At 41.9% G+C, this 27,391-nt stretch overlaps 2 protein-coding genes across 5 annotated transcripts; one reads left to right on the top strand and one right to left on the bottom strand.

Moving 5' to 3' along the window:
- The first annotated feature begins 451 nt into the window (after positions 1-451).
- On the top strand, positions 452-8,632 carry ybx1 (Y box binding protein 1). 3 transcript variants are annotated; one of them, XM_064297847.1, is made up of 8 exons: positions 452-727; positions 3,885-3,948; positions 4,137-4,170; positions 4,275-4,364; positions 5,333-5,653; positions 5,916-5,971; positions 6,961-7,210; positions 8,282-8,632. In XM_064297847.1, exons 1-7 carry the CDS (start codon positions 619-621, stop codon positions 7,178-7,180), a joined length of 894 nt encoding a protein of 297 aa, XP_064153917.1. In that variant the 5' UTR covers positions 452-618; the 3' UTR covers positions 7,181-7,210; positions 8,282-8,632. The 3 variants fall into 3 exon arrangements, with proteins under 3 accessions (XP_064153917.1, XP_064153916.1, XP_064153915.1); XM_064297846.1 differs by having other exon boundaries at positions 5,916-6,001; XM_064297845.1 differs by having other exon boundaries at positions 5,916-6,013.
- Positions 8,410-27,041, bottom strand: arhgef16 (Rho guanine nucleotide exchange factor (GEF) 16). 2 transcript variants are annotated; one of them, XM_064297843.1, is made up of 15 exons: positions 26,615-27,041; positions 25,054-25,730; positions 23,387-23,438; positions 22,489-22,652; positions 20,942-20,998; positions 19,866-20,026; positions 18,592-18,744; positions 17,953-18,082; positions 17,390-17,464; positions 16,518-16,610; positions 15,940-16,094; positions 10,963-11,148; positions 10,661-10,731; positions 10,245-10,346; positions 8,410-9,913 (listed from the first exon to the last, which is right to left on the bottom strand). In XM_064297843.1, the coding sequence occupies exons 2-15, from the start codon at positions 25,654-25,656 to the stop codon at positions 9,774-9,776; spliced, it is 2,142 nt and encodes a 713-aa protein (XP_064153913.1). In that variant the 5' UTR covers positions 25,657-25,730; positions 26,615-27,041; the 3' UTR covers positions 8,410-9,773. The 2 variants fall into 2 exon arrangements, with proteins under 2 accessions (XP_064153913.1, XP_064153914.1); XM_064297844.1 differs by lacking the exon at positions 26,615-27,041 and adding an exon at positions 26,405-26,429.
- Between the last annotated feature and the right edge of the window lie 350 nt (positions 27,042-27,391).

Below are 27,391 nucleotides of genomic sequence, written 5' to 3'. Positions count from 1 at the left end.
TCGATATATAATGAAAACATACAATTAGCCATATTAGCATTGTGTATCCAATAACTATAACACCAGTTATAGTGAGCACTAATTACCCATCAAGCAAAGTTACAATAAGAGCTTAGTTAAAATGACTATTTTCTAATCGTCCATTAACAGACAGCTTTCGCGCATAACACGTACAATACATCTCGATTGTACAGGATGTACAGGACTGACTGTGCATGCGCATTGTATTTTTTAGCTAGCTAGCTAATAAACACGAATTATTTCCTCCTGGTAGGCATTGTAGCCTTCTGGGTATTGTACCAATCATTGTCGAAGAAGCCATATTTTTATGCAACCGACATTTATTTTGGCCAATAGAAATAAAGAACTCTGGCCAAATGTGTTGACGGACAGGGACTTTGACCAATTACAACTCAGAATGGGAGGGCGATCGTCTAAGAATATTGGCTGGTTTCGGCTCTCATTCCGTCCAGTTCGATCGGCAACGGGAGCGGAGAAAGGAAAGAGCCCGAAGGCAGCAGCCCCCACCACCGCCGGCCCAGGTTACCATCTAGCACCGGGAAAACACACTAGAAAGCCACCGCCGGCACAAGTCTAAGGTACCAACCAGAAACCACCATGAGCACTGAAGCCGAGACGCAACCACAGTCGCCGCAGCCTGAAGCCGAAGCGGAAAGTCCATCCAGCCCGGCAGCCGAAGCTACCGCGGGGGATAAGAAGGTCATCGGTGAGTTGTTAGTTAGCCGATTGTCGTTAGTTATTTTAGCTTTCTTATCGTACCCTAAATCTAAAACCAAGTTAACAATGCGGCTAGCTTGCGAACAGTCGAATTTGTATCTGGATGTAGCTCAACAAGCTAAATCGCTAACCGTAGCAAGGTAGTACTAGCAAAGTTGCTAACCGATGCGAGTCCTCGTTAAGCTAACTGCAAACGTTGGCTAGCTGTTCATTCACTAACATCTCTGGGCCTGTCATGTTTACCTTATTTACTTTGAAAATGTGAGGAAATTTGCTCAAATAGGTTAACATTAGCCAGACATCAATGTCCGTAAGTCCCCCGATCCGCTGAAATAGTTCAGTCTCCTTGGTGATAACTGGTAGTTAAACCCTAACGTTAACTGGTCACGAAGTGCACGTTCTGCTACCGAGCCGGTTGTATTAATTTGGAAAATGCGATCAGAGCGTTTGTTTGCCGCGGAGTGGGTTCAATAAAGACCCAGCCTTTTGGATCACGTTTTGTACGAGAGGGAAACTACTGTCGTAAGGGGTTTGCGGATTAGCACATGGTGTTCTTAAGGGATGACAATGTTCCCGTTACCCGCCTGTGAAGGATCTTGGCCTTGATCATGACCCTACTTCACCGCTGGCTAGTTACAATATGTCAGCCGGTCAGGATGGCCAGCACGCCTTACATCCCCTCTGGTTTGCAACCTAACGAATCGACCAACTTAACGCTATTATCGATAGATCTGGCTAACAGACCAGTTGGCTTTGTTCTCTCAGAAGACGATTAACGAACTACAGTAACCTTAGCTGATTTACGATGTAGCGACACTGTCTTGTTCGCTAATGTTAGCTGTCGCATCCCTTTGTTTGAAATATGGTAGTTTGTAAATATACCGTTACGAATCTAACGTTACAATAATCCGACGTGTTGATTTAGTACAGATATCGCAGGGAATGACTGACCGTATGACTTATCGCATGAATACTTTACGTGGGCACTTGGCAGTATAACTTCGAAGTTTAACCTGGGGTATTTGCCCTCCAAGTGTTAGTCTTGCTAACGTTATAGAGGCTAGCCGAGTCAAGCAAGCTAGTTGGAAACTTGGCCGAGGTAGGAATCCAAAATGTCCGCCGTGGCTATGTGGACACGGGAGGGATTTCTTTTGTGTAGAGAACGCGGTTTAAAAAAAAAAATCGAACAGAAAAATGATCATCCGAAAATTTATCTGAAGAAATTCACTACAACCTAATGGTGTATTCATCTTAGTTTAAGTAATCCTTTGAATCGCCGTATTGTTTTGCGTCAAATAGCTAGGTTCTGGTGATTACCCCAACGAGTTGGCTAGCTAACGTTAGCTAGATTAGCTTCGTACTACTGGCTGGTTTCCAGCCACATGTCTAAACGATTGGGCTAAGTTGCTAGCTTGCTAACATTGGCTACGTAGTCAAGTGTATTACAGCGCTTGCAGTAGGTAGTCTGTCACAATTAAGATTGTTAACTTGCATCATTAGCCGCAGTTTATAATGTTAAAATCGACAGGCAATTTGAAGTAACTTAAGCTATTACGCCTTAGTTGGCTATCATTACTATGCCGCCTCGTCGTCCAATTTTTACGGTGACGTTCTGTTGATCCAGTTTTACCACTATTAGTGGACCACGTGTAACATTTCAGTCACTTCCTCGATTTGCTTCGGTTAATCGTCGCTAGCTTCTTGTTCTAAAAACGTAACCCATCGGCCGATGTTAACTAGCTAGGTGGGTAAGCTTGTTAGCTGCTATAACTAGTCATGTTTTGTTTAGCACTGAGTGCATTGGCCAGCAAGCTTAAGACTTCTGTAACACAGCCACGTTTTTACCTGCATGTCGGTAATGCGACACGGCTGCTTCCTCGCTATAGCCCCGGAGTAAGTTGCTAATGCAATATCTCTTATATATGGACCTTATAGTTGTGTTGCAGAAGCTTTTGTTAGCCCTCAAAATGGATGCAGTCTTAAACAACAGGAATACCTAGCTATTTCACACACTAGCCATTTTGTTGCTTATTCCTTTTTAGAGGACGTTTAGCCACTGCTTACTTGTTACACAGACTTGTATTCAAACGTTTCCTTAGGAATGAGGCTTAGGGCTGTTTTCAGTTAAAACATTCTTGTAACAGTATGTCAAGCTGTTAGTTGTAGTTTGACTCCAGGTAAGTTGTTACAGATTCATACACTTGGGAAGCTTTGGGAGCTTAATTAAATTGGTACCACTAGTTATAATGTGTCCATATTTGTAAATTAACCACTACAGGTGATTTTCTATGTCACGCTGAAGCAGACATGTTGAGTTTACCTCACAAAAACCTTGCGTTACCTTTCCAAAACTGAGTTAGTTTGCCAACCGCTACATCACCTCCCCGTTTTGAGCATTGCGCAGAGTCGTAGATTGAACGCCTGTAAAACCAGCCCTTGTGTGAATCTCCTCCCTGGTCTCTCTGCATGTGCAGTTGGGCCTCTCCAGCTGATTCAGAATGCAGCTACTCTTGTGTGATCAGCCCAAGTACACACATCACACCTCTCCTCATCTCCCTTCTCCCCGTTTGTGGCCTGAATCAAATGCAGATTCGGTCATACTCCGTGGTGCAGAAAGAGTATCTTCAGTCCATTGGGCCTCAGGCCCATGCAAGCCTGTCTGCCGTTAAAGACTGAAAATGCACCCGATTATACTGCTGATCACTTGATTAACACTGAAATCTTGAGCAAATATGTCCTGCTCAAACTTATGCTGCTTGAAGTAATCATCCTTTTGCGCCTACTATGGCACTAAATATTATTTTGTAGTTTAATGTATAAAAATACACCGGTTTAGCATCAGCGCTGCTTGTTGGCTATACCTATATCTGGGAACTTTTATAAGCATGTCTGTGTTAAGCACGTATATTAGGTGTAACTGATTGTTATTCTGAATGAATGTGCAACTCTTGTACAAAGCTATTTCACTGTTCAGACTAGATACGAGTTGACACTGTGACATGCTGATCTTTTTATTAGCTCAGTATACAAGAAAACCAACTGAAATGCCATGAAATGAAACCACCATATCCCTCGCATTGAACCACATACCCATGTACTCAACTTAATTCTTATTTCTGTTGTGTCTTTTTTTCCCTTTCTTTTAGCAACAAAGGTCTTGGGAACAGTTAAATGGTTCAACGTAAGGAATGGCTATGGTTTCATCAACAGGTAAGTGAAATGTGCTGTTAAGTACACCAATATGACACTTGGGCTAAGGAGTATAGTCCAGTGCTGTTAAGACATCCTTTTATATGCTTATTCAGCTGTGTAGCTGATATATCAGTTACTGACTTCTTGCTTCCTTTTTTCTGTTTAGTGTATAAAAAAAGAATATAATTTATTTACATTTCTTTCAGGAATGACACAAAAGAAGACGTCTTTGTACATCAGGTATGTAAATGTAATTTCTCAGTGTTTGTGGTTTCATAATGTTCATGGATGTAAATTTAAAAAAATTAAATGCAAAAGATGACTTCATTTTCCTTTATCTTAAGACTGCCATAAAGAAAAACAACCCCAGGAAATACCTCCGCAGTGTTGGAGATGGAGAGACAGTGGAGTTTGACGTGGTTGAAGGTGAAAAGGTAATTGCAGATCTTGAGTTAATGCATATAGCATCATCAAGATATGTAAAATGAAGTTGTAAAACTTGCCATGTGCCTTAAATTTTCTGACTGGTGTGGGAAAGTTTGTGTACATTAGTTTACAATGTGGAAAAATCATGTTAGACTAGCTTGTAAATATCCCATAATCTTTGTTAAACATTATCCATTTTGCAATCTTGAGGCCTTGTTCATGCTTTACTCATTACTCAGTTTTAGTTTGTAATATGAGAATAGGGCTATAATATAAGTCCTTAGTTGATAGTCTACACTGGGACCTTATCTGACCTTTCTGCATAGGAAGTTGTAGATCATTTTGCCAAATGGCCAAGGCATATGTTTCATGGCATATGTTGTTGAGCTGTCATTAATATAAACCTGTTCCAGTGTGTTGTTATCTAATGAAACTACAGTGACTGCACCTGTGCCATATATTGTTTCAGCCTTCTGGCAGTTATTTGAGCAATACTGGTAGGACCTGATAGGGCGGTAACTGCAGGGCAACTTCAGCTAATGCGGAAGTATTGGCTCTGTCTCCATTAAAGTGCAGTTGGCGAAGAACGCAACTTTTCTCTCCTTTTCAATCATGTCCTCGACACAGTTTGCCAAAACGCATCCTTTTAATCAAGCCTTCTTTTGGCAAAAATTGAGCACAGTGTCGAATGAATTCTTTGGCAGGAGTGATATCCAAGTGGTATTCGTGTGAAACTGGAATCTGAGTTTCTGTCGATACAATGCAGCTAGTGTCACTGGCAGTGGCATTTGAGCCAGTGAACAGTTGTGGTGGTCAGCTATTAGTTGCCTAATTAAAAAAAATATATATATATTAATATCAGCTAACTAGGAAGGTGGTTGGTTGATTTCTGCCTAAGACACAGGCACTGTTTTCCAGGGCTGCAAAATGGTCATTTGAGCATTATATTTAAATTCCACCCCCCCTTCCTTGGCAGGGTGCAGAGGCAGCCAATGTCACCGGCCCTGGCGGGGTCCCAGTACAGGGAAGCAAATACGCAGCAGACCGCAACCGCTACAGGCGGTACCCCCGTCGCAGAGGCCCGCCCCGGGACTACCAGGAGAACTACCAGAGTGACGGGGAGGGCGAGGGTCGTGAGAAGAGGGAGGGGGTGGAGAGCGCCCCCGAGGAAGAGATGCAGCCGCAGCAGCACCGGCCGTCCTTCCCGGGGCGTCGCCGCTACCCCCCCTACTTCGTCCGCAGGCGCTACGGCCGCCGGCCCCCGTACACCAACGCCCCGCGCGGAGAGATGACTGAGGTAACCTGACCTGGTCCGCCCTTCCTTTTTCTGATCTGACGTGTACGCTCCTCAGCCCCAGATGGCAATATCAACAGATCTTCGTATTGCAAAACTTACGCGTGTCTGCATGTGTGTTTTTTGGAATATACTTTTTTTTTTTTTAATTCCTTTTTTAAGAAAAAAAGATGTGATGCAGACAGCTTTGTGTTTTTAAATGATGGATGTTATTGATGGATTTGTGAATGCATTTAATGAGTCTCATTTTGTTGCTGTGTTTCAGGGCGGTGAGGGAGAGGAGAACCAAGGCGGTCCAGACCAGGCCAACAAACCAATGAGGCAAAATTACTATAGAGGCTTCAGACCAAGGTTCAGGCCAAGGTTTGCGTGTTGTGTTCACTGACCAGAGGCTGCAACAATGACACTATTGGAGGAGGATCAGCTAAGGACTCCCCAGTTAACTGATACTTAACACTGTGGGTTTGACTTAGAATTAGCAAAACGGACTAACTGGGCCAACAAAAGCTTGAATGTAGAAGTGTTATTTTGGACTACCGTCTTGCAGTATTTGAATTCAGTGCTATTGTGCCACTGCTTGAAAATTCAAACAATATGTTGTCATTTCCCATATCATTTTTGCAGCCCTACATTGAATTGCAACTGCTTTCTTAATGTGTGTAGGAACTCTTCCGACACACTTCCATCAAGCTCTCCTCTCATCTTGATCTGCAATTAAGTGGGAAGATGCCTTCTGTAGGCATCTTTTTTTCTTCTTCTTTCTAACCATTTTAATGACTACTTGGTGCATTTCCTTATTTGGATGTAAAAGGCATACTATGCAGGATTTTTACATTGAAATTCTGCCTTTACACACTTTCGCCGAATTTGTGAAACTTTACCTGTATTTGTTATTCTAAAATGTGTTTGAGAGGGGTGTGTGTGGCTACAGAGCTTGAGGTTGGTGGAGCAAAAAGACAATTCGACTGGGCTTGTTCAAGGACGAGTTAACCTTGGAATTGCTTTTCCTCAGTCGCATCAGCTGAAGTTTGCCAAAGGGATGAAAAGCGATGAACCACTGCAAAGCTTTAAAAAAGTTTGCATAGTATGCCTTTAATGTTTGATGCATTTTACAAACGGTTAATTCCTTTATGAGAATTGAAGGGCAAGAAATTGCCAGACAGTTTCATTTGATAATTTGATTAGGCTTTGTGCCAGTTTGGCATTGTTTTAGTGCCAGGCTGGCATTTGGTTTTAATAAAGGTGGTAAAGGGCTAACTTGTAAGAGTGCAGCTCGAGGCTAACATGTCATTCCTCCCCTGTCCCATCAGAGGTCCCCCGCGTCCCAGGCCAGTTCGGGACGGCGAGGAGGACAAGGAGAACCAGGGCGAGGGCAGCCAGAACCAGGAGCCCCGCCAGAGGCGGTACCGCCGCAACTTCAATTACCGACGCAGACGCCCACAGACCGCCAAGCCCCAGGACGGCAAAGAGAGCAAGGCAGCCGAGACGCCAGCCGAGAAAACGCCCGCTCCCGCTCCCGAGGCCGAGTAACGACCGGCTTACCATCCGTACCATCGCCGGGTACGTGGGGCGCGCGCGGCAGCCATTTTACATCCGCGTGACTCTCACGCGGCCAGCCCGTCCCGTTTCCGCCATTTTCTCCCCTTCGGAAGGCCCGCTCAGATATGTAGGCCACTCTTACTTGCCACAGTTCACAAAATATCAATCTGCGTAGGCCAGGTTAGCACACGCGTCCTCCAGCATGCCCTGCCAGCGTCTCCATCCTCACACTGCAGCTCTCCAGCTTGGCTGTGAAGCCAGCGCGTCAGCAGGGCTGCTCTTCACACACAGCTGGTGCAGGCAGACTGCAGGCATCAGACCAGCCAAAGGAATCTCTTTCATGTAGAGTAGTGGGTAACCCTGACTGAAACCCTCTACCTGATGCTATGCTCTACTCTCAATCAGCACCAGCACAGTTACTATTCATTACAGACCATTTGGATTGTCTATACACTATTTTAGCAGAACATAGCTCTCTGTAGCTCTCCCAAAGTGTTGGTCACTACTGTAACGTGAAATCAAACCGATCTATATCAGCTCACTGGGGGAAATGTGCTGTATGTGGCCACTTCATTTTCACAAGACCATGATTAAAAAGCAAAAGATTTGAGAGCAACAAGCATGTGTTGGCTATTGCAGTTTTCCTTTTTGCCGGCCATTAGTGTGAGTGCACCTAGGGCCGTGTTACTGATGCATTCCCTTTGCTTTGCTCTGTAGTTGTTGGCTGTGCGGACATGGGGATGGGGGTGCGGTCGGGGAGGGAATTGGGTAAAGTGGGCAGAATCAGTCTTGGTATACAGCCCAGTTGACGCTGGCATCATGTCAACCCCGCTTACAGTCTGCACTTTTCACAACGCGGTAACAAAAAGAGGTAATGCAATGGATTTGATAAAGCAAACTGGAAGCCTGGCAAAAGCCCTCCTGCTACTGTGTTGTCTGTCGTTTTGGCTTTAGCTAATGTCATCATTCTGTAAAATTCACTGACTGCTGCAGTAAGGATGAAACTAGCTGTGTCATGGATGATAGTGTTTTTTTTTTTTTTGTACAACTCCAGTTTAGATACTTGACCTGCCATTGTCTTTTGTCTTTCAGGTATGTCAACATGAAGAAACATCTGAAGATCTGAGCAATAAGGAACAGATTTGACTTGACGATCTTGAAAGCTTGCAACATGCGTTTGACCAGATTACCACCGATTGCCTGCAGAATCTATGCAGCTCTTTTCTTTTTCCATTCTTTTTATGTGACAGCTAAGAAATGAGTTTTTTTTTCTTTTGAAACCGCAGACGTTTTTTCTAAATCGGTCTTAAGTTTTTACACCAAAAGGTTTTTAAAAGAAAAGTAATTTGATATCTGGTCAATTTGACATTTTTAAATGAAACTTTTTATGTATACAACATGAATTTTAAAAGGCAAGCGCAAATAAAAGTCAAAAGAACTGTACCGAGTAGTTTCATTTTTTTAATTAAGTGTGCGTCACTCATTGTGTTTCTTAGGCCACTGGTGCTTAAAATGGCTGTTCTTGTGTGGGCACATGTGATTGGGCCACGTTAACTCTGTATGGGGACTTCATAAAGTTGACCACTAGAGGGCTCCCAGTGCATTCCTAGCCTTGTCCTACCTGCATAAACAATCAATGAATTTTTGAGATTTTGTGTAGTTCTTCATAATGGTCTGTAGGTCACTTGCCACAAAGTGCTTGTGAGATCCATTAACATACCATTAAAACGGTAGATTGTTTATGCACAGCACCAATAGGACATGGGGCACAAGAGAGGGTAAATGCTAATGTACACGCTTCCAGGAGAGTCTGCGGCTGAGGTATGCTAGGCACTACATTTAACTCCAAAATCCTTTCATCTTAAATAGGTTTTTCTGCTGTATGGCCTGTGTCCAAGTGGTGACGTAGGCAAAATGATTTGTTACTGCTTCTAACTTGGCTCTTGTATATGTCTGCTAAGAGCTGTTATGCAGAATATTAGTTAATTTCAATATTTGAAATGGCTAGAATATGTTCTGGAGTTCTGGTAACTTAGGGCATTACAAATATTCTATAAAAAAATTGGGCCATTTCTTTCAGAAGACCTTGTACAATCACAACATTGCATTTGTAGTGTTTGCTAAGCCAAAAGATTTAGACCTATACTTAATAAATAAAATTGAAACACTTGCGTACATCCATCAAAACAAGACTTTATTTGGCCCTGCTCTAGCTCTCTTGTAGGAATTATGAGCTGTACTGTAAAAGTCAAAACCTAGTACACCATACTATGGGAATATTTGCTTCTTGGTCATATTTCAGGGTAGGGCTTTATATCTAATGAACGCTAACTTTAATCAGAAGGCAGTGAGCGGCCATGGATGCAGTTTTACTGGGTCATTAAAAAATAATTTACAAATGGCATGTTGCACAGGAAATTCAGCTCAAATTTTCCTAATTATACTAGTATGCATTAGAACGGGCTCACTCCTTTCCTTGTGAACGTCTTTAAATGGCGAGGGAGGTAAAGCAGGTTTCTGAACAACACGTGGGTGGACCACTTGGTCCCGCAGCCTCGCCGGCCCCCCCTCCTGGCGGGGCGGCTCACACGTCGGTTTCCTTGCGGATCCGCTCCATGCGGCGCACGTTGCGCTGGACGGCCGTGCGGTTGGTGATCTCCGTGGCGCAGCCCGCAGGGAACCAGCCCGTCTCTCCGTCTCGCATCCGCTCCCCGTAGCACCAGCCTGAAACGCAGCCCGGCGCGCGGGCGGGGTCAGTGCACTTCTCATTTGACTTCTGAATCTGAACCCGGAGTCTTAAAGTTCCGCAAAATGCATTTCCTTTACTACATTTGGCCAAACATGACAGAAATGTGCTGAACTGACAGTCTGCTTTCCATAAGCCAAAGTGTGGAGATTTTAAAGCAGAGGGGTGCCGTTTTTCTTTAGAATAACTCAGAGTGGAGGGCTGGACACCATCAGTACCTGCTGCTGGGTCAACAGTCCCAACAGTTTGAGATATTAGTAAAAATCCATCCTGTACAGATAGTTTCTACAACTGCATTTTATTGCTCACCCTCCTCTTTCTGAAGGACAATGACCACCTCAGCCTGCTGTAGCCCCAGCTCGTCTGGACTCTTGGGGATGTAGGCTTTGGTCACCTCGCACTGTGGCAGGTCTAAAAAAAAAACACACACAGCTTCACTGTACAACATTCTGCATGTCTAGAAAAGGTTTGTACATGTCGCAGTCTTTCCAAGCCATTTTTCATGACCTCATGTTGGCTGCACCTGGTATAACTGCCCATGAATGCACACAAACGTACACTACATTCACCGTGCATATGCTATGGTATCTGTAAAATGCAGAATCAAATTTAGAAGATGTTACCAATGTTTTTGCTCATTGCAATGAATGAACATTACATCATTGGAAAGCGGAAGTGTTCTCATTATGGGAAAATGCAGGAATGATATTTGAGCAGAAGCCCACCTTCCTTACTGCTGGTGCTCTCCGCTTGCTTTCGTTTCCTCAGTGCCGTCACCCAGCGAGCCCGTTCAAGCCTGGGTGACATTAGGGTTGTGCACAACAATTGTTAATGATCATTTCCACTAAACACAGAATTGAAATACACATTAAATACACACATTAAATGTGTAAAATATCATGTTAAACTACTTGGTTACATTGGTTGCTGTCTGTTGAGAAAGTCATGAGGTAGCCCAAAGGACCATGCAGAAGAACAGTACATGACAGTTAAAGCAGTACAGCGGACAGGAGAGGAAGATACTGACGGAGACTCGGCGGCCAGGACGATCTGCTCGGCACGCCCGTCACTCTTCCTCTTCATCAGAAGCTTCATGGTGAATGGGGAGGAGCCACTCTGTTTGATAGGCGGGGATAGCTGTCCGTTTGAGTGTAGCAGCTCCACCTCCACATTCTCCAGGGTGGCGTAGTCCATCACCACGTAACTATCCTCACTGCAGACACACACAAGAGTTAGCGCACAGTGAGAAGCGCATTTCACACAACACAGGCACAATGTACAAACCTTTAGGTGAACACTTACATGTGTGTCTGTGTGTGTATATGTATATATATATATATATATATATATACACATACATGCATACACACACATATATTTAAAAATATATCATTGATAACTCAGAATAACCTTTGGAGAAAGACCAGTCCCCTATTGATATGTAAACAGGAGTGTGTTTGGTGTACTGTATATTATTGATTGGGGCCGGTGTGCCTACAACATTTGGCACACAAGGCTTGTATTCACTTGAGCCAAATTCATGTCTCAAATCTCCTGTTGTTGCTGCAGTTTTAGGAGAGTACAGGTACACCCTCAAGCTGATATAAAAGATGGTAATCATTAAGCCAAACTAATTCCGTGTGGAGGAATACCAGTGGCAGATTGAAACAGAGATTTTGCCATAACTGAGCTCTTGTTCCCCTTTACAACCCCTGATCTTTGTATCTGAATAAGAAACCTTGGTAAATGAATGGTGATTAGAGAAATGTGTAAATTGGGATTGAAATCTGGACCATCTATGATTATTAATGAGTGAGACTGTTCAAAATGTAAAAGGACAAGAAGCCTTCAGAATTAGCAGTGGTTTAGCATTTGGTGAGAGCTAGGCTCTGGGTTTTAGGCATGCTCCCACCTCATATATTTATTCACAGTGTTTCCATTAATAAAATGGCTGAGGCCCCAAATATCAGAAGGATCTCTACTTTCCAGCTGGGGGCGCCTAAGAAGTTCCCAACTACTTCCCAGACACAACAGAGGTCTGTTCAGCCACGGGCATGCCTTTTTCGGAGCATGACTGGGACAAAATGGGTGGAACTATAGTTTTTTTTCCCATAAATAACACCATGCATTTTAAAATTGTTTTTTCACCACAAATATCCACACATTTTCAGACATTGATTTGACCACAGATATTAAATACAGATGATTTTGCATCCGTCTGAATATAAAAAATTCATATTTATAATTTCTCAATTCTTTCAATAATGTGGACATAAGACTATAGCCTTATGTATTTGGCTACTTTCCAGTAAAATCGTTTTTTCACCATAAATACCTCACTATACATTTTCAGACATTGATTTGGTCACAGTTGTTAAACAAACGTGATTTCACATCTAGCAGACCAATAAAAACACAAATTCATAATTTCACACTTTTTTCCACAATTTGGACATAAGACTATAGTCTTATGTATTTTCCTACTTTCCAGTAAAATTGTTTTTTCACTATAAATATCCTTCTACACATTTTCAGACATTGATTTGACCACAGATACTAAACACAGATGATTTTGCATCCGTCTGAATATAAAAAATTAATATTTATAATTTCTCAATTCTTTCAATAATTTGGACATAAGACTATAGTCTTATGTATTTTCCTACTTTCCAGTAAAATAGTTTTTTCACCATAAATATCTTACTATACATTTTCAGACATTGATTTGACCACAGATACTAAACACAGATGATTTTGCATCCGTCTGAATATAAAAAATTCATATTTATAATTTCTCAATTCTTTCAATAATTTGGACATAAGACTATAGTCTTATGTATTTTGCTACTTTCCAGTAAAAAAGGTTTTTCACCATAAATACCTTACGATACATTTTCAGACATTGATTTGACCACAGATACTAAACACAGTGATTTCATCTCGCGACCATATAAAAAATTCATATTCATAATTTCACACTTTTTTCCACAATTTGGACATAAGACTATAGTCTTATGTATTTTGTTACTTTCCAGTAAAATTGTTTTTTCACTATAAATATCCTTCTACACATTTTCAGACATTGATTTGACCACAGATACTAAACACAGATGATTTTGCATCCGTCTGAATATAAAAAATTCATATTTATAATTTCTCAATTCTTTCAATAATTTGGACATAAGACTATAGTCTTATGTATTTGGCTACTTTCCAGTAAAATCGTTTTTTCACCATAAATACCTCACTATACATTTTCAGACATTGATTTGACACAGATTAAACACAGTGATTTAGCATCGCGCCTGAATAAAAACACAATTATAATTTCCATTTTTCACAATTTGGACATAAGACTATAGTCTTATGTATTTTCCTACTTTCCAGTAAAATAGTTTTTTCACCATAAATAACTTATGATACATTTTCAGACATTGATTTGACCACAGATATTAAATACAGATGATTTTGCATCCGTCTGAATATAAAAAATTCATATTTATAATTTCTCAATTCTTTCAATAATTTGGACATAAGACTATAGCCTTATGTATTTTCCTACTTTCCAGTAAAATCGTTTTTTCACCATAAATAACTCACTATACATTTTCAGACATTGATTTGGTCACAGTTGTTAAACAAACGTGATTTCACATCTAGCAGACCAATAAAAACACAAATTCATAATTTCACACTTTTTTCCACAATTTGGACATAAGACTATAGTCTTATGTATTTTGTTACTTTCCAGTAAAATAGTTTTTTCACCATAAATATCTTACTATACATTTTCAGACATTGATTTGACCACAGATACTAAACACAGATGATTTTGCATCCGTCTGAATATAAAAAATTCATATTTATAATTTCTCAATTCTTTCAATAATTTGGACATAAGACTATAGCCTTATGTATTTTTAGTTTTCCAGTAAAATAGTTTTTTCACCATAAATACCTTACATACATTTTCAGACATTGATTTGGCCAGGTATAAACACACGTGATTTGCACCCAGCATGACCAATAAACAATCAAATTTAATTTCACATTTTTCATAATTTGGACATAAGACTATAGTCTTATGTATTTTCTACTTTCCAGTAAAAAAGTTTTTTCACCATAAATACCTTACTATACATTTTCAGACATTGATTTGACCACAGATACTAAAACAGCTGAGTTTGCATCCGTCTGAATATAAAAAATTCATTTTATAATTTCTCAATTTTTCAACTAATTTGGACATAAGACTATAGTCTTATGTATTTTGTTACTTTCCAGTAAAAAAGGTTTTTCACCATAAATACCTTACGATACATTTTCAGACATTGATTTGACCACAGATACTAAACACAGCTGAGTTTGCATCCGTCTGAATATAAAAAATTCATATTTATATTTTCTCAATTTTTTCAACAATTTGGACATAAGACTATAGTCTTATGTATTTTCCTACTTTCCAGTAAAATAGTTTTTTCACCATAAATATCTTACTATACATTTTCAGACATTGATTTGACCACAGATACTAAACACAGATGATTTTGCATCCGTCTGAATATAAAAAATTCATTTTTATAATTTCTCAATTCTTTCAATAATTTGGACATAAGACTATAGCCTTATGTATTTGGCTACTTTCCAGTAAAATCGTTTTTTCACCATAAATGTCTTACTATACATTTTCAGACATTGATTTGGTCACAGTTGTTAAACAAACGTGATTTCACATCTAGCAGACCAATAAAAACACAAATTCATAATTTCACACTTTTTTCCACAATTTGGACATAAGACTATAGTCTTATGTATTTTGTTACTTTCCAGTAAAATAGTTTTTTCACCATAAATATCTTACTATACATTTTCAGACATTGATTTGACCACAGATACTAAACACAGATGATTTTGCATCCGTCTGAATATAAAAAATTCATATTTATAATTTCTCAATTCTTTCAATAATTTGGACATAAGACTATAGTCTTATGTATTTTGCTACTTTCCAGTAAAAAAGGTTTTTCACCATAAATACCTTACGATACATTTTCAGACATTGATTTGACCGCAGATATTAAATACAGCTGAGTTTGCATCCGTCTGAATATAAAAAATTCATATTTATATTTTCTCAATTTTTTCAACAATTTGGACATAAGACTATAGTCTTATGTATTTTCCTACTTTCCAGTAAAATAGTTTTTTCACCATAAATATCTTACTATACATTTTCAGACATTGATGTCTCAAATTGAGAGTGTTATGTGCACCAATCTTAAGTAATTTCTTTTTAAAATAGTTTTTTCACCATAAATATCTTGCAACACATTTCGAGACATCAATTTGATGATGTTTATTAAATAAAGATGATTTTGCATCCACCTGAACAGAAATAAAATAGTAGAAGTAGTTTTAGATGAAACTACATATGGAAGTTTAGATGAAACCGTGCACAAATGAAGCTCTGTGGACGTTCCTGAATAACCACGGGATTATATTTGCAGATGAAAATATTACATTTGCTCTTGAATTCTTCTAACGTACATTTCTGGAGCTATTACCCACTTGAAGATGGACCTTTGAAGTCCATTTTAACGGGCTGAGCTGCAGCTATATCTAGAAAACTTGACACATTTCAGCAAAACTACCTGGATGGACAGATTCTACTCACTTTTGGTACTTTAAATAATTCAGTTACCACATTCAGGAATATTTCACCATTTTGCCTTCAGTGAAATGGTGTTGCATTTTAATGTTGAAGGCAACATGGTAATAGGTTTGAATATTTTAGCCTTAACTGAAAGTGCTGAGTGAGGATGTTTCCTGAGGGTAGTTACTGAATTCTTCATATTTATCTTTGTTTTAAAATCAAAAGGCTGATATCCATTTATATGTAAAATGTCTATGTATAACAGCTTAGAGATTCTAGTTTGGGGAGAAAAAGAAAAAAAAGGAGTGTGTTCAGAGCGAATCCACTATACTTGCAAAAGTGGGACCCCACCTCTTCCTCCTGGTGACGATGAGCACATCATTAAACAGGAACAGGTAGTAGCTCTTTTGGCCAAAGGCCTTCCAGAAGATGCCAAGCTCTTCGGTGCAGACAGCCAGGTCCCCTCGTTTCTGAAGCCAGCGGGAGGACGACACGAGCGGGAAAGGCTGGGGAAAAGGAGGGCACCACCACTTAACCCTCCACAATGACCACATAGTATAACACTCATCACATAGAATGACACTAATCACAATAGTTCAGCATAAATCATAGGATAACATAGGGCATATATATATATATATATATATATATATATATATATATATATATATATATATAGGATAACGTAGGATAACACAGGACAGGATAACACATTCCTCACAGTCACTCACCAATCTGTATAGGACAGTAAACTCATCACATAGTATAACACATAGGATAACATACCCATAACATAGTATAAAGCATAGCATAACACTTATCACGCAGTGTAACACTCATCACAGTCAAACACAGCCAAAGGACACCAAATCACATGGCTTTCAGAGCCTAACTTGGCAAGGCTCGTTCCCCTGAAGCAGGGCAGGTACCTTGATCTTGCCGAAATCCATCTGTTTCTGGATGGTGTACATCTGCTCCGTCCTCTCCATGGTTCTCGCTCCGTCGTCACACTTCTTCACCAGCTGAGAGAACACAGATTGGACCAGGGAAAGACTGACATTTATGAGAACGAATTTTCATGCTCTCAAAGTTGTGTTACAGAATTCCAGAAATTTTAAATAAAAATTCTTGGTCTGCACACTGTAGGCATTGTTAGTTTCCACATAGTCAGTGAAGTTTCACATGCTTTACACTATTAGATCGCAGACGAAAAACAATGGGAGCTACATTTGGAGAATTTCTGCTATACTCAACAGTGCTTAAAAGCATTTTTACTTTGAAAATATAATAAAATAACCAAGTAAGCTTGTTTTCTGTTGGACCTGCAAGGAACATTACCTCAAGCTAACAAGCTAGGGTTGTCAGACTTTATTGACTGGAAGGTGCAGTTTTCTAATCATTTGTACATGTCCGGTTCGTGGTCCAGACCAAACAATGTAATGTACATGTCAGTGACTGCATAGTAAGCCTTAAATCAAACTAAAAGAGGGGCTATTACATCAGATCCGCAGACCTCAGACCAGTTATTAAAAGAATCCATGTAACCCAAGGCATTAGAGAAATTGTGTTATTCTGAACTTTGAAAACCGTTAATTGGAATGTTGCCTTGAACTGATTACTCTCAATAATCAAGGTATTGGTGTGCATGTAAATGTAGCTATTGTCTTGAACCAATCAGTGTGTTTTCTTATGACTGCTGTGATTGATTGGTTCAAACAGCTCAGTGATTCAGTTAATTGCAGCTCACCCCATTTTGAAACCTTGCTCTCCCTTATCTAATTTCCACTATGGAGTGCGTTACCTTACTGATTGCTTTCAGAGCCTGCACTGCACTGATGTACTCATCAGTCTCTTCGTCTGTCTTCTGGCTGATTGTCTGTTGAAAAAGAGATTTAGAAGCCAACTTATGTGGCAGTTTTTCCTTTGTTCAAAAGTCCAACTGAAATGGAATGAAGTCACATTAACTACTCAAAGCTTAAACCGGTTTTATTTAGGCTTTTTTCTCTGCATCAAAAAACACTAAACTACTTATTACATTGGGATGAGGTGTTAAATCCACTAATCTAGGAAATGCTACAAACCAGCAATGGCACATTTTTCAGAGTACCACAGTAAATTCAGAAGCGAATGTTGTAGAAGTGAATTGATTGGCAGGTCAAGAGCTTTAGCTTTATGAGCGGAGTATGTACATGACAAAAATTGCCTGCATCAGAGGGAGAGAGTTTGTGCAGTCAGTGTACAAGCAGTGTGTGGTGTGAGCAGCGAGTGTGTGCTCAGTCAGTGTGTGAGCAGTGTATGTGTGTCTGTGTGCATGTGTGTATGTGTGTGTATATGTACAGTTTGTGTGTGTGTGTGTGCACTCACGTCCAATAGTAATGGCAAGCGGGTCACTCTCTGCATGGGCAGAATGAGGAAGGAGATGACAGGCAGACCTCCACACTCAGTGCTGTTCTCAATCCGCTTCAGAACCTCCCTGAACACAGCGTTGCCTGCACTGTCCCAGGAACACACACGCACACCCATACATATACACACATGCACACATGCACACATCCACACACAAACACCCACATACACACACACACATATACATATATACACACGTACTGAACCAGAATGGAATGACTTAAAATTTCGACTTACATATACACGAACATTGTGCCAAAAATAAAACTGCTTTCATAGTAAATTAAGCTTGTGTTCATCAGTCAACAATAGCTCAGAATATCATTAGATATTGAATCAATTCATTTCCATTTTATCACATGTCAGTTCTGGTATCTCGCACTAAAAACGGGACTACAGAATGATGTATCATCACTTGTTGAGCCTGCCTGTACCTCTGCAGAATTTCTGTGCATTTCAGAGCATTCCATTTGCCCTGAAGGCAGCAATGTGGGAATTTCACTGAGCCCATCTTCAAAGAGACAGGGGCTGTTGTTCAGGTCTGCTAATGTTCAGCCATCACTGAGGAGTGAAAATGTGTCCGCCCATGAGACTCACAGCAGCTTCTGCAGGGTCCTCTGTTGGAAGGTCTCGTTCGAGCAGTAGGTGATGTAGGGCTGAAAGTGTGTGGTCGAGTGCTCCAGCACGATGTCACTGATGTCTTTGATCAAAGGGTTGTCTTGGTGACGGCTATCCAGGGCCTCGAAAAACCTGGAGAACATCGGTTTTAGGGTGAGCGAGAGGGTGACGTGGTGCGTGTGTGGGGTGAACACAACTCTCCCCCCACTGTCCCAATTGACAGCAATATATAAGCAATTTATGAACACTGAGGGGTTTGATAAAGCAAAACTAATACAGGTGCCTCAATAGCAGAGGTTTTCCCTAGGAACTATGTAGAAAAAATATGAAAACAATTTTATACAAGCTGACACATAGAGGCATGCCATTTTGGCTTTTCCCTGAATTACACTTCAAAGCACAGTTTAGACAGACATGCTGAAACAAGCACATTTTTCCCAACTCCCAGGGAAAGTTTAATTCCCATTGTAAGTTCTAGAATGGGTCTAACAATTTATAGATAGGCAGTCAGCTAATTACCTTCAGGAGATTGCTAATTGATGTAACATTATGTAACATTTAATATTTTACACTCAAATAATTTTACTTTCATTGTTACATCCACAACCACTACCCTGAAAAAGGAGTATCACCTCCAAGCTATACAACTGACTTTGACCGTAAGTAAACAAGCTGCCAACACTACACACAAATCAGTCACTCAATACAGAGCCCACTAGAAACAGAATCAGTCAGACAGGAGTAATTAAAGAATTTTTAAACATTTCAGGAATGTGAGAAGACACTGAAGGGGGCAAAGTCTGATTCACCAAGTGTTCTGCTACAGAAATTACTTTCGCTTTTACTAACCAGTTTACTTTCTGTTGACTGTGACCACAGAACACCTGTTTAACAGCCTTCATTCCAAACAGGCAGCAGAGCGTAGCAACCACACCTTATACTGGCCACAAACTCAAATGACGGCCTGGACCCTAAAAGGAAGGCTGACAGAAAAGTGAAGTGTGAAGACGGAGGACTACGCTGGAACCAGAGCCAGCTTACCTCACTACTGCGCGCGAACATCAACCTCAACTCTCATCCAAAACACGATCTTGACCTTAAGCGTGATCACACTTCCTGTGTCTCCTTTGCATGACCTTGACGTAGTTTCAGCACAACCGTTTATCGAAACAGAGTACACGACAGGCTGAGCTCGACCTCTGAATGTACCGGCCTTATCCTCACGCCCACCCCCGGTACTCTCGGCCCCATACCTCTGACTGACGGCTTGGATGTCAGCGATGTTGGAGAACAGGTGGTGGTGCTCGATGGGGGTCATGGTGCGACGCAGCTCCTCGCTGCCCTGGAACTTCTGCACCAGGAGGCCCAGGCTGTGCTGATATGAGAACTCGGAGGTGATGAGCTCAAATATGGCCTACGGTGCACCAGACAATGCATTTCAATTACAGATCAGGGCACCAGCCACTCCATTTTACATACAGATCAGGGCACCAGCCACTCCATTTTACATACAGATCAGGGCACCAGACGGTCCATTTTACTTACAGATCAGGGCACCAGTGCCTTCATTTCACTTACAGATAAAGCAGGGGTGTCAAACTGAATCCCAAGGGGGTCGTAGTGTCTGCGATTTTTTTGCGTATTCCTTTAATCAGCTGCCAAATAAGGCCTTGAGAACAAGGTGTGTGGATTCCTTAGCCAATCAATGATTTAAATGAAACACTTGTGCTGAGAACACCCCAAAAACCAGCAGACACTGCGGACCTCCAGGACTGGAGTTTGACACCTGTGAGAAAAGGCCAGCAGGCTCTCCATTTTGTTTTCCAGATAAAGGCTCCAGCACTGCACGTAAGAACCTCAGAAACAGGGCAGGAAACTCCCAGCATATGAGGCAACCGAATGAGTCACAAACGGTAAATGGACACAGTGCAGACTGTTACCTGCAGGAGCCATTAATGTGTGAGCATTAATGTATGAACACACTAAGGAGGAGCGGGACCTGGGACTAGTGACTAGTGTTGACAGTGTCAGCAGCTACCCGGCTCTGATGACTGAAAGAGAGACAGGTAAATCAGACAGGGTTGGGCTGTGTTCTGCTTAAACAGGGTGGGGCCTGTTTACAGAGCAGCGAGATTGTGCTCCGGCAAAATGGCTAAATGACCCGAGGCAGCAGTTCTCAGAAAGGTCTGTCAGTCTCTCCTGGTGGCCGATTCAAAGAGAATCCCAAACCCAAACATTCAGAGGTTCGCCAGTACGCGCCTGCACTAGACCACGCAGGCTGAGGGACAGCAGCTCACACAAAGCATCTCACAGCCCGACACAAACTGACCTCCTGGCGCTTTCTTTCCTCGGCTGAGATGCTCTCAAGAATGCCCATTTCCTGCACCTGAAAGACAGCGTCCACAGCAGTAAGGTTTTAGACCAGCGGTTCCCTTATTGTGGGTCATGGGAGGTCAGTCACAAGACACAAAACAGGACTAACTGGCTATTCTGTGTTTTACACTGATATCTGAACCAGTCAAATTAAACACACCAAACTAGTTACACTATAGATGCAACAGTCTTGAAATTTACTTGACAGTTTTGACAAGTATTTAATTGCATAACTGAACATATTTATGTTATTCTAATAATGATTGGGTCACAGTAAATGCTTTGGCTAATGTGGGTTGTGACCTCAGGAGGTTTAGGCTTTTACTGGTTTAAAATAAGGCAAAAACAAATACTGTCAAAGCCAGTCTCCTCTATCTTTTACATTCTGAGGCAAGCTTCTACCTGCACTACCTCATCAGTCTGAGGCAAGATAAAGCTCTAAAATGGCCAGAGGTAATGCACTATAATCTCTCTTTTCACACACTGCATGCAGGCAATGAAATGCATTAATAACCCAATTTTACAGGAATCTACCTTGTAGCTGTTTGCGCATCTATTTCTGTTACTATGAGTCACACGTACCTCAAGCTTCTGGTACACCACTGAGTGTTTCCATGGGTTATTTTTTAAACAATTGTTGTTCCCCATTTTTATTTTATCTCAACCAATCTGGAAATTCTGATCATAACTGTGTACCTATCCCATCACTGAAAAGCCCTCTTTAAATTTGGAAGAGCAAGAACAACTTTGGATGTCATTTGAAGTGTGTGCAGACAGCACTACTGATTTTTCACTGCAGTCCACCTTCTGCGCTGTACTGGAATTGCACCCGAGGGTCAGGTGAGGATTCAATACGTGGAGCACTTCACTGCTTCAGCTGAACGTGCTACGCTATCGCCCCCCTCAACTCACTATTCATGCAGATTCTCTCTGGAACTCATCCACTGCAGATGAACAGTGGTAAACACACACTTCGCGCTCACTGCGAACGCTTCCTTTAAAAGTGAGGGGAGTCATTTATACTGAGCCCCGACTCAGACTAATCAAGAACGATTTTGAATGATGAACTGTTCATTATTCTAAACCTCATCCTTGTATAAATTATGTATTCCTTATTATTATTATTGCAAGCTACAGGCTGCATCCTTTATATTTTCATACTAAATGTTGAATGCTGAATTGTTAGTCTTGTTATTTGTTTTATAACTCCATGTATTCGCTCAGGGTCATGCACAAAACAAATGTTTCAGGTCAATAAAGTTTCAATTAATTACTTAATTCATTCATTCATTCATTCATTTATTTATTTCCGCACAGTGTAAGCAGTCCTTTCACCCAGAGAATGATCATGCGGCCATCTTTTTCAACACAGCATGCCTGAGCGTGCTCTGCATTTAATAAGGGAGAAATGTGCTTGACTCAGGTAAGTCCCAGCCCCCAAATACGGCCCAGCACCCCCACACATCCCGATCGACCCCAGTCCAGGGTCCCGCCCCCTCTGACCTGCGGCAGCTGGCTCCAGGTGACCTGCGTGGGCCGGTAGTTCTTGACGACGATGTCCCGCTCGGAGCGCTCGGCCTCGGCGGGCTCCTCCAGCAGCTCCTCGTCCGTGTCCTGGCCGCCGGAGCGCAGGCCTCGCTCCCGGATCTCCTGGTACAGCCGGGGGTCTGGGGAGAGGGCCTCCGTGAGCACCGGGCTCGGCGTTCCTGGCGGGGGCCGCCGCCCCCCCACCCCTGCACTCTGTCCCCACTCCACGGGACGTTCCTCCAGAGAGAGACCCCCACATTCCGACAGGGAGGCCTCTTCCATGAGCCTGATAAGGGTGTTGTTCTCCTTCTCTCTGTCTGCCCGTCTCCCCCTCTCTATCCCCCTCTCCCTACACTCGTCAGTACGGAGAACTGGCACCCATCTGCTGCATCTGACACCTTCTCTTTTAATGAAACAGGACGTGACATCAGAAGCCTGCACACTTTCCGCTGCCCAAATCACTCTAGCAGGAACCTGTCAGTCAGTGGCCACTTTTAAGTTAATTACAGCACACTGATGAACTCACATATTAATGAATAAAAGTAATAATTTGCCCCTGTACTGTTTTTTTATTAATGAAGATATTTTTATAGCTTATTATTAAATTAATTGAACGAGGTCTCAGTTTTATACATCCCATGAATGGCCCACAAGTTCATATATTTTGTCACAACAGTCAAAATAATTTTCAGATAGAACTGTTAAAAAGTTCTAAACTCATGGCAGCAGGTCTAAAGGTTAACATACACTTTTAACAGAAGTTCTGATTTATATGTAAAGGTACACAGAGGAGTATATATATATATATATATATATATATATATATATATATCACAGCTGTAAGGACAGCACCAAACAGGGACATAAACCGTACCATCTTTAAAAGATCCTCTGCCTTTCTGGTTCTTCTTCCTTCCCAGAGTTCTCTGAAAGAGAGAGATAACAGCAGCGCATCATTGTCAGTGTGGAATGCGAGGAACGCCCCAAAGGTAAGAAAAAACACCCAATACATACCTTCTCTCCCCCCCTTTCCTTTTTCCTACCATTAAACCACTGAAACTCATTCATCAATGGTTTCAAAGATCCATCTCCCCCCAACACCATCAGCACAGTATGAGCCTGAGCCAATGACAGAGGGAGGGAAGCTCCAGAGACATTAGCATACTGCTACCCTACAGCCCTCAAATTCACAGCAAGGTTACGGACCGAGTGCACGGTTCACATCATATTCACAACATCATCAGCTAACACTGACATTTTCATTGTGTTGTTTCATTCAGCAAACTCTTACATAAAGCAACAGCAACTTTCATTTATTCACATACAATCGATTTATGCAACTGGTTATGTTACTGAAGCAATTTAAGTCAATTACCTTGCCCACGGCTAAAATGGCCACACCCCAGGTAGGAACTGAACCCAGCACTTTTGCATTACAAACCGACTTCACTAACCATTATACTAAACCGTCACCCCAGGGCAGCATACTTACCGAGGCATTAACACTTACTTTTTCTGTTCTTAAATTGCTTTTAACCCTGCATTTCATTCTCCCAATTTGTAGGCTAAATTGCAGGTGCTATGGTTGCCACAAACACTAACTCTGGAGAGTGCAGACTAACAGCTGTGACCTCCATAACCCATGTAGTCAGACCCTGCTTTTTTCCACTCTGCATTCCTCTACCTGAGCTGTGCAGCCAATGCACCACAGCACTGCACGTACCACAAAGCTCTGAAGATCTGGAAATCCCAGAGCCTGATGGATGAGACTGGAGAGCTCTGATATTATAAATCTGGCACGGGCCAAAAGCAGGTGTCTGACCAGATAAATCACAAGAGTTTAAGATGCTGAATATCCTGCCAAAAGAAACCCTCTCTCCCTGAAGAACATTGTGGCCAACTATGCATTACAGTACCAAGGGACTGCCAGATGCAGTGGGGACAGTGAGGAAATTGTGTGGGCTGGAGGCGATGTCACTGCATCCAGAATCAGTGCTTTTGCAGAATATGCCAAACTCACTCATGCTCTTTTTTTTCTTTTCTTTTTTTACAAATTGTGAAAAATGGGGCAGTCTTTGTGCTTCATGCAGTTCAGCAAGGTATTTATTGTGTAAGGGTTGCACTTGAGTATGTGCCAAATATATAGGCTAATAGCTTCTTTTACGATATTTCCTGCATTGATTTTCCAAAGACTCTCGGACTAAATGTCTCTCTTCCTTTCTCCTGCTGGATACCTGATAAGCACAAACCCAGCTGACATAAAACGTTTTCACAATGTTGCTGCCATGTAGAGGCAATGTTTAAACACTGACAAAACATTCCATTAACATTTGTGAGAACATTTTGTGATAACTGGGAAGCCGGTCATTCGTGCAGACTAGGGAATAACACAGATAGCAGGGCAATGGCATCCAAGTGCCCTCTCCACACACAGAATCCAGACATTGAACTGTCAGGTAGAATGATTCCCACAAACAAACAAAAAACAGACAAACATTGTAATGCACAAGCGTGACAGCAGGGGCGAGAGCAGGGACTTGCCTTGCCAGGTCCCAGGCGGGCCTCGTGAGGGGTGACTGCTGGCCGGGAGCTGGCCGCTGACTCGGCGGTGGGCGAGGCCTCCTCACTCAGCACGCCGAGCGAGGTCTTGGCTTTGCTGGCGGGCAGCGGCCTGCTGTCCAGGCTCGTGACGGCGGCTCGGTAGGACTTATTTCGCCGGTTCCTGCGGATGGAGACGCCCTCGCCGTCGCTGTCGTAGTCCTCCCAGGACACCTCCGAACGCACGGGCGGAGCGCCCTCCACCTGGGGCACCTCGGGCAACCGGGGCACGGGCATGATGCCCACGGTGGTGTGGTGGCGCGTCTTGGTCCGGGTGGCCACCGCCAGGTTCCTGGGGATCAGCTGCTGGGTGCCCAGTTTCAGGGCCGCCTGGCTTTGGGTGCTGAGCACCATTTCCCTTGGTTCCTTCAATGAAAGGGGCAGGGCCATGGAGAGCTCCACCCTCTGAACCGGCCTCGGCGATTTGCCATAATTCTCCTCCCCGGGTTCTGAGTGGCAGTCCAGCTGGAGAGCCGTGGAAAAGCACCCGTCCGGTAGCAGGGGCGCATGGTCACCCACGGAGGTGTCTGACTGCATCTTAGACATGCGAAACAGTGCTCTCGTCCCCCAAATTCAGATCTTCACCACCATCAGTCCAAGGTTACCAGTGTACCATTGTTCTGCACACACACACACACACACACAGGCAGTCAGTCATACAGCGCAAAAAGCTTGTTTCACTGTTTATCAACATAGTAACATTGCTACAAGGCATTCATTTACTGATTGAATAACACAAAAATAAACTGAAATATTTTTTCTCAGAAACTTTCACAGGACTGAACCCTCCAACCTGTACTAATGCAATGAACTGTTCTCTAATAACAATAATAATAATAAGGCCTTTTATTTTACAGAGAAAGCTCAAAGTGCTTTCCATGGGTAGACTAAGTGAATAAAATGTTGCAAGTCTACATTAAATACAAATAAATACAGAAAAAAAACTTTTCATCATGATGCATTGCATTTCAACGTGAATATTTCGGATATTTATATTTATATATTAGCTAGTGACATTAAACGGGTGTCAAGGTGTCAACGCAGGACGGAAAACACAAAACATCAAATATCACCATACGATCTTGCAAACCAATCACAAACATCAAGCAGCAATTCAACACAGAACTGTATTAACTGGGAAGTCGTTAAACTAGGGTGCCCATCCGTAGGCCTATTAATTTGCTTTCGCCTACAACTTTGACAACTTCGCGCACGAAACACAGAAGGTTAGCTAGGTGGCTAGTTGAATAGTACTACATAACTGCGACACAACTATGTTCCGGATCGGTCTTACTCTGCATACACATGTAGTCACACACGAGCAACACAATCGTTTCATTAAGTTGAAGAAAACATGCTACGTGAAGGAATGTGTGAGTGTCACTGCATTTTAACAAGCACGCACAGCCGACAGCACATAGCAGAAAGATCCGCCGAAGTGGAAATCTGTGTATCTGGTTGATACTTAAGTCGAAATAACATTAACGCATGCATGCAAATGTACCTGCTATGGAAAAGTCGCAATTTTGCGGGAGCAAACGTTTGAAAAAAAAAACTTTTCAAAATCTTCTTTCGGTCTGGTGAACGTCAGGGCGGCGACTGTGGTGATATTATTGTGCTATCCCAACTTCCTCTTCGACTCCAATCTCCCAGTGCTTTCCACAAGCCTTTGCATACATTAGGCTACGTCATGGCAGGTGAGACAACCTGGCGTTCAGTCTCGTTCTCTTTATTTTATTGTGAAGCCATACTTGTCACTTACAGCATTACATTGTTATGCGAAATGAATCGAGTGTAATTGTAACACAGTTCACATGAGCTTCATAAAACGGCTATTTTTTTTAAAAGTGACCTTCAAACACTACTAGCACTCTAAAACAATTACTACAATCAGGAATAAATACATGTTTGCACTGGTCACTGGTAACTCCTGCAAATTGCTGTCAGCACGGAATTTCATAGACTTTGGACAGTGCAACAGTGTTACAGTGTCACTTGTCAGTACCCATATCTGTTGAGGGTGTGTGTTCTGTGGAGGCAAGCACAATCAGCAGACGTAAATCCCAGTATGATACATCAGGATTAAATTAAAAACAAGTTAGACAAGTTGAAAGCAGGGAACATCTCCCGCTTAAGAGTTCTATAATGCTGTAAACACAGCAAAGAAGGCTGCCTGCCAAAACACCTCCAGACCATCATTGAGCAACACTAATAAGGAGGTGGAGCCATCATTGAGTGGATCTTAATGATATTAAACAAATGATTTATTGTGTGTATTGTA

The sequence above is a fragment of the Anguilla rostrata genome, chromosome 11, assembly GCF_018555375.3.
Source record: "Anguilla rostrata isolate EN2019 chromosome 11, ASM1855537v3, whole genome shotgun sequence".
In the NCBI taxonomy this organism is placed as follows: domain Eukaryota; kingdom Metazoa; phylum Chordata; class Actinopteri; order Anguilliformes; family Anguillidae; genus Anguilla; species Anguilla rostrata.
This window is presented reverse-complemented; position numbering and strand designations above follow the sequence as displayed.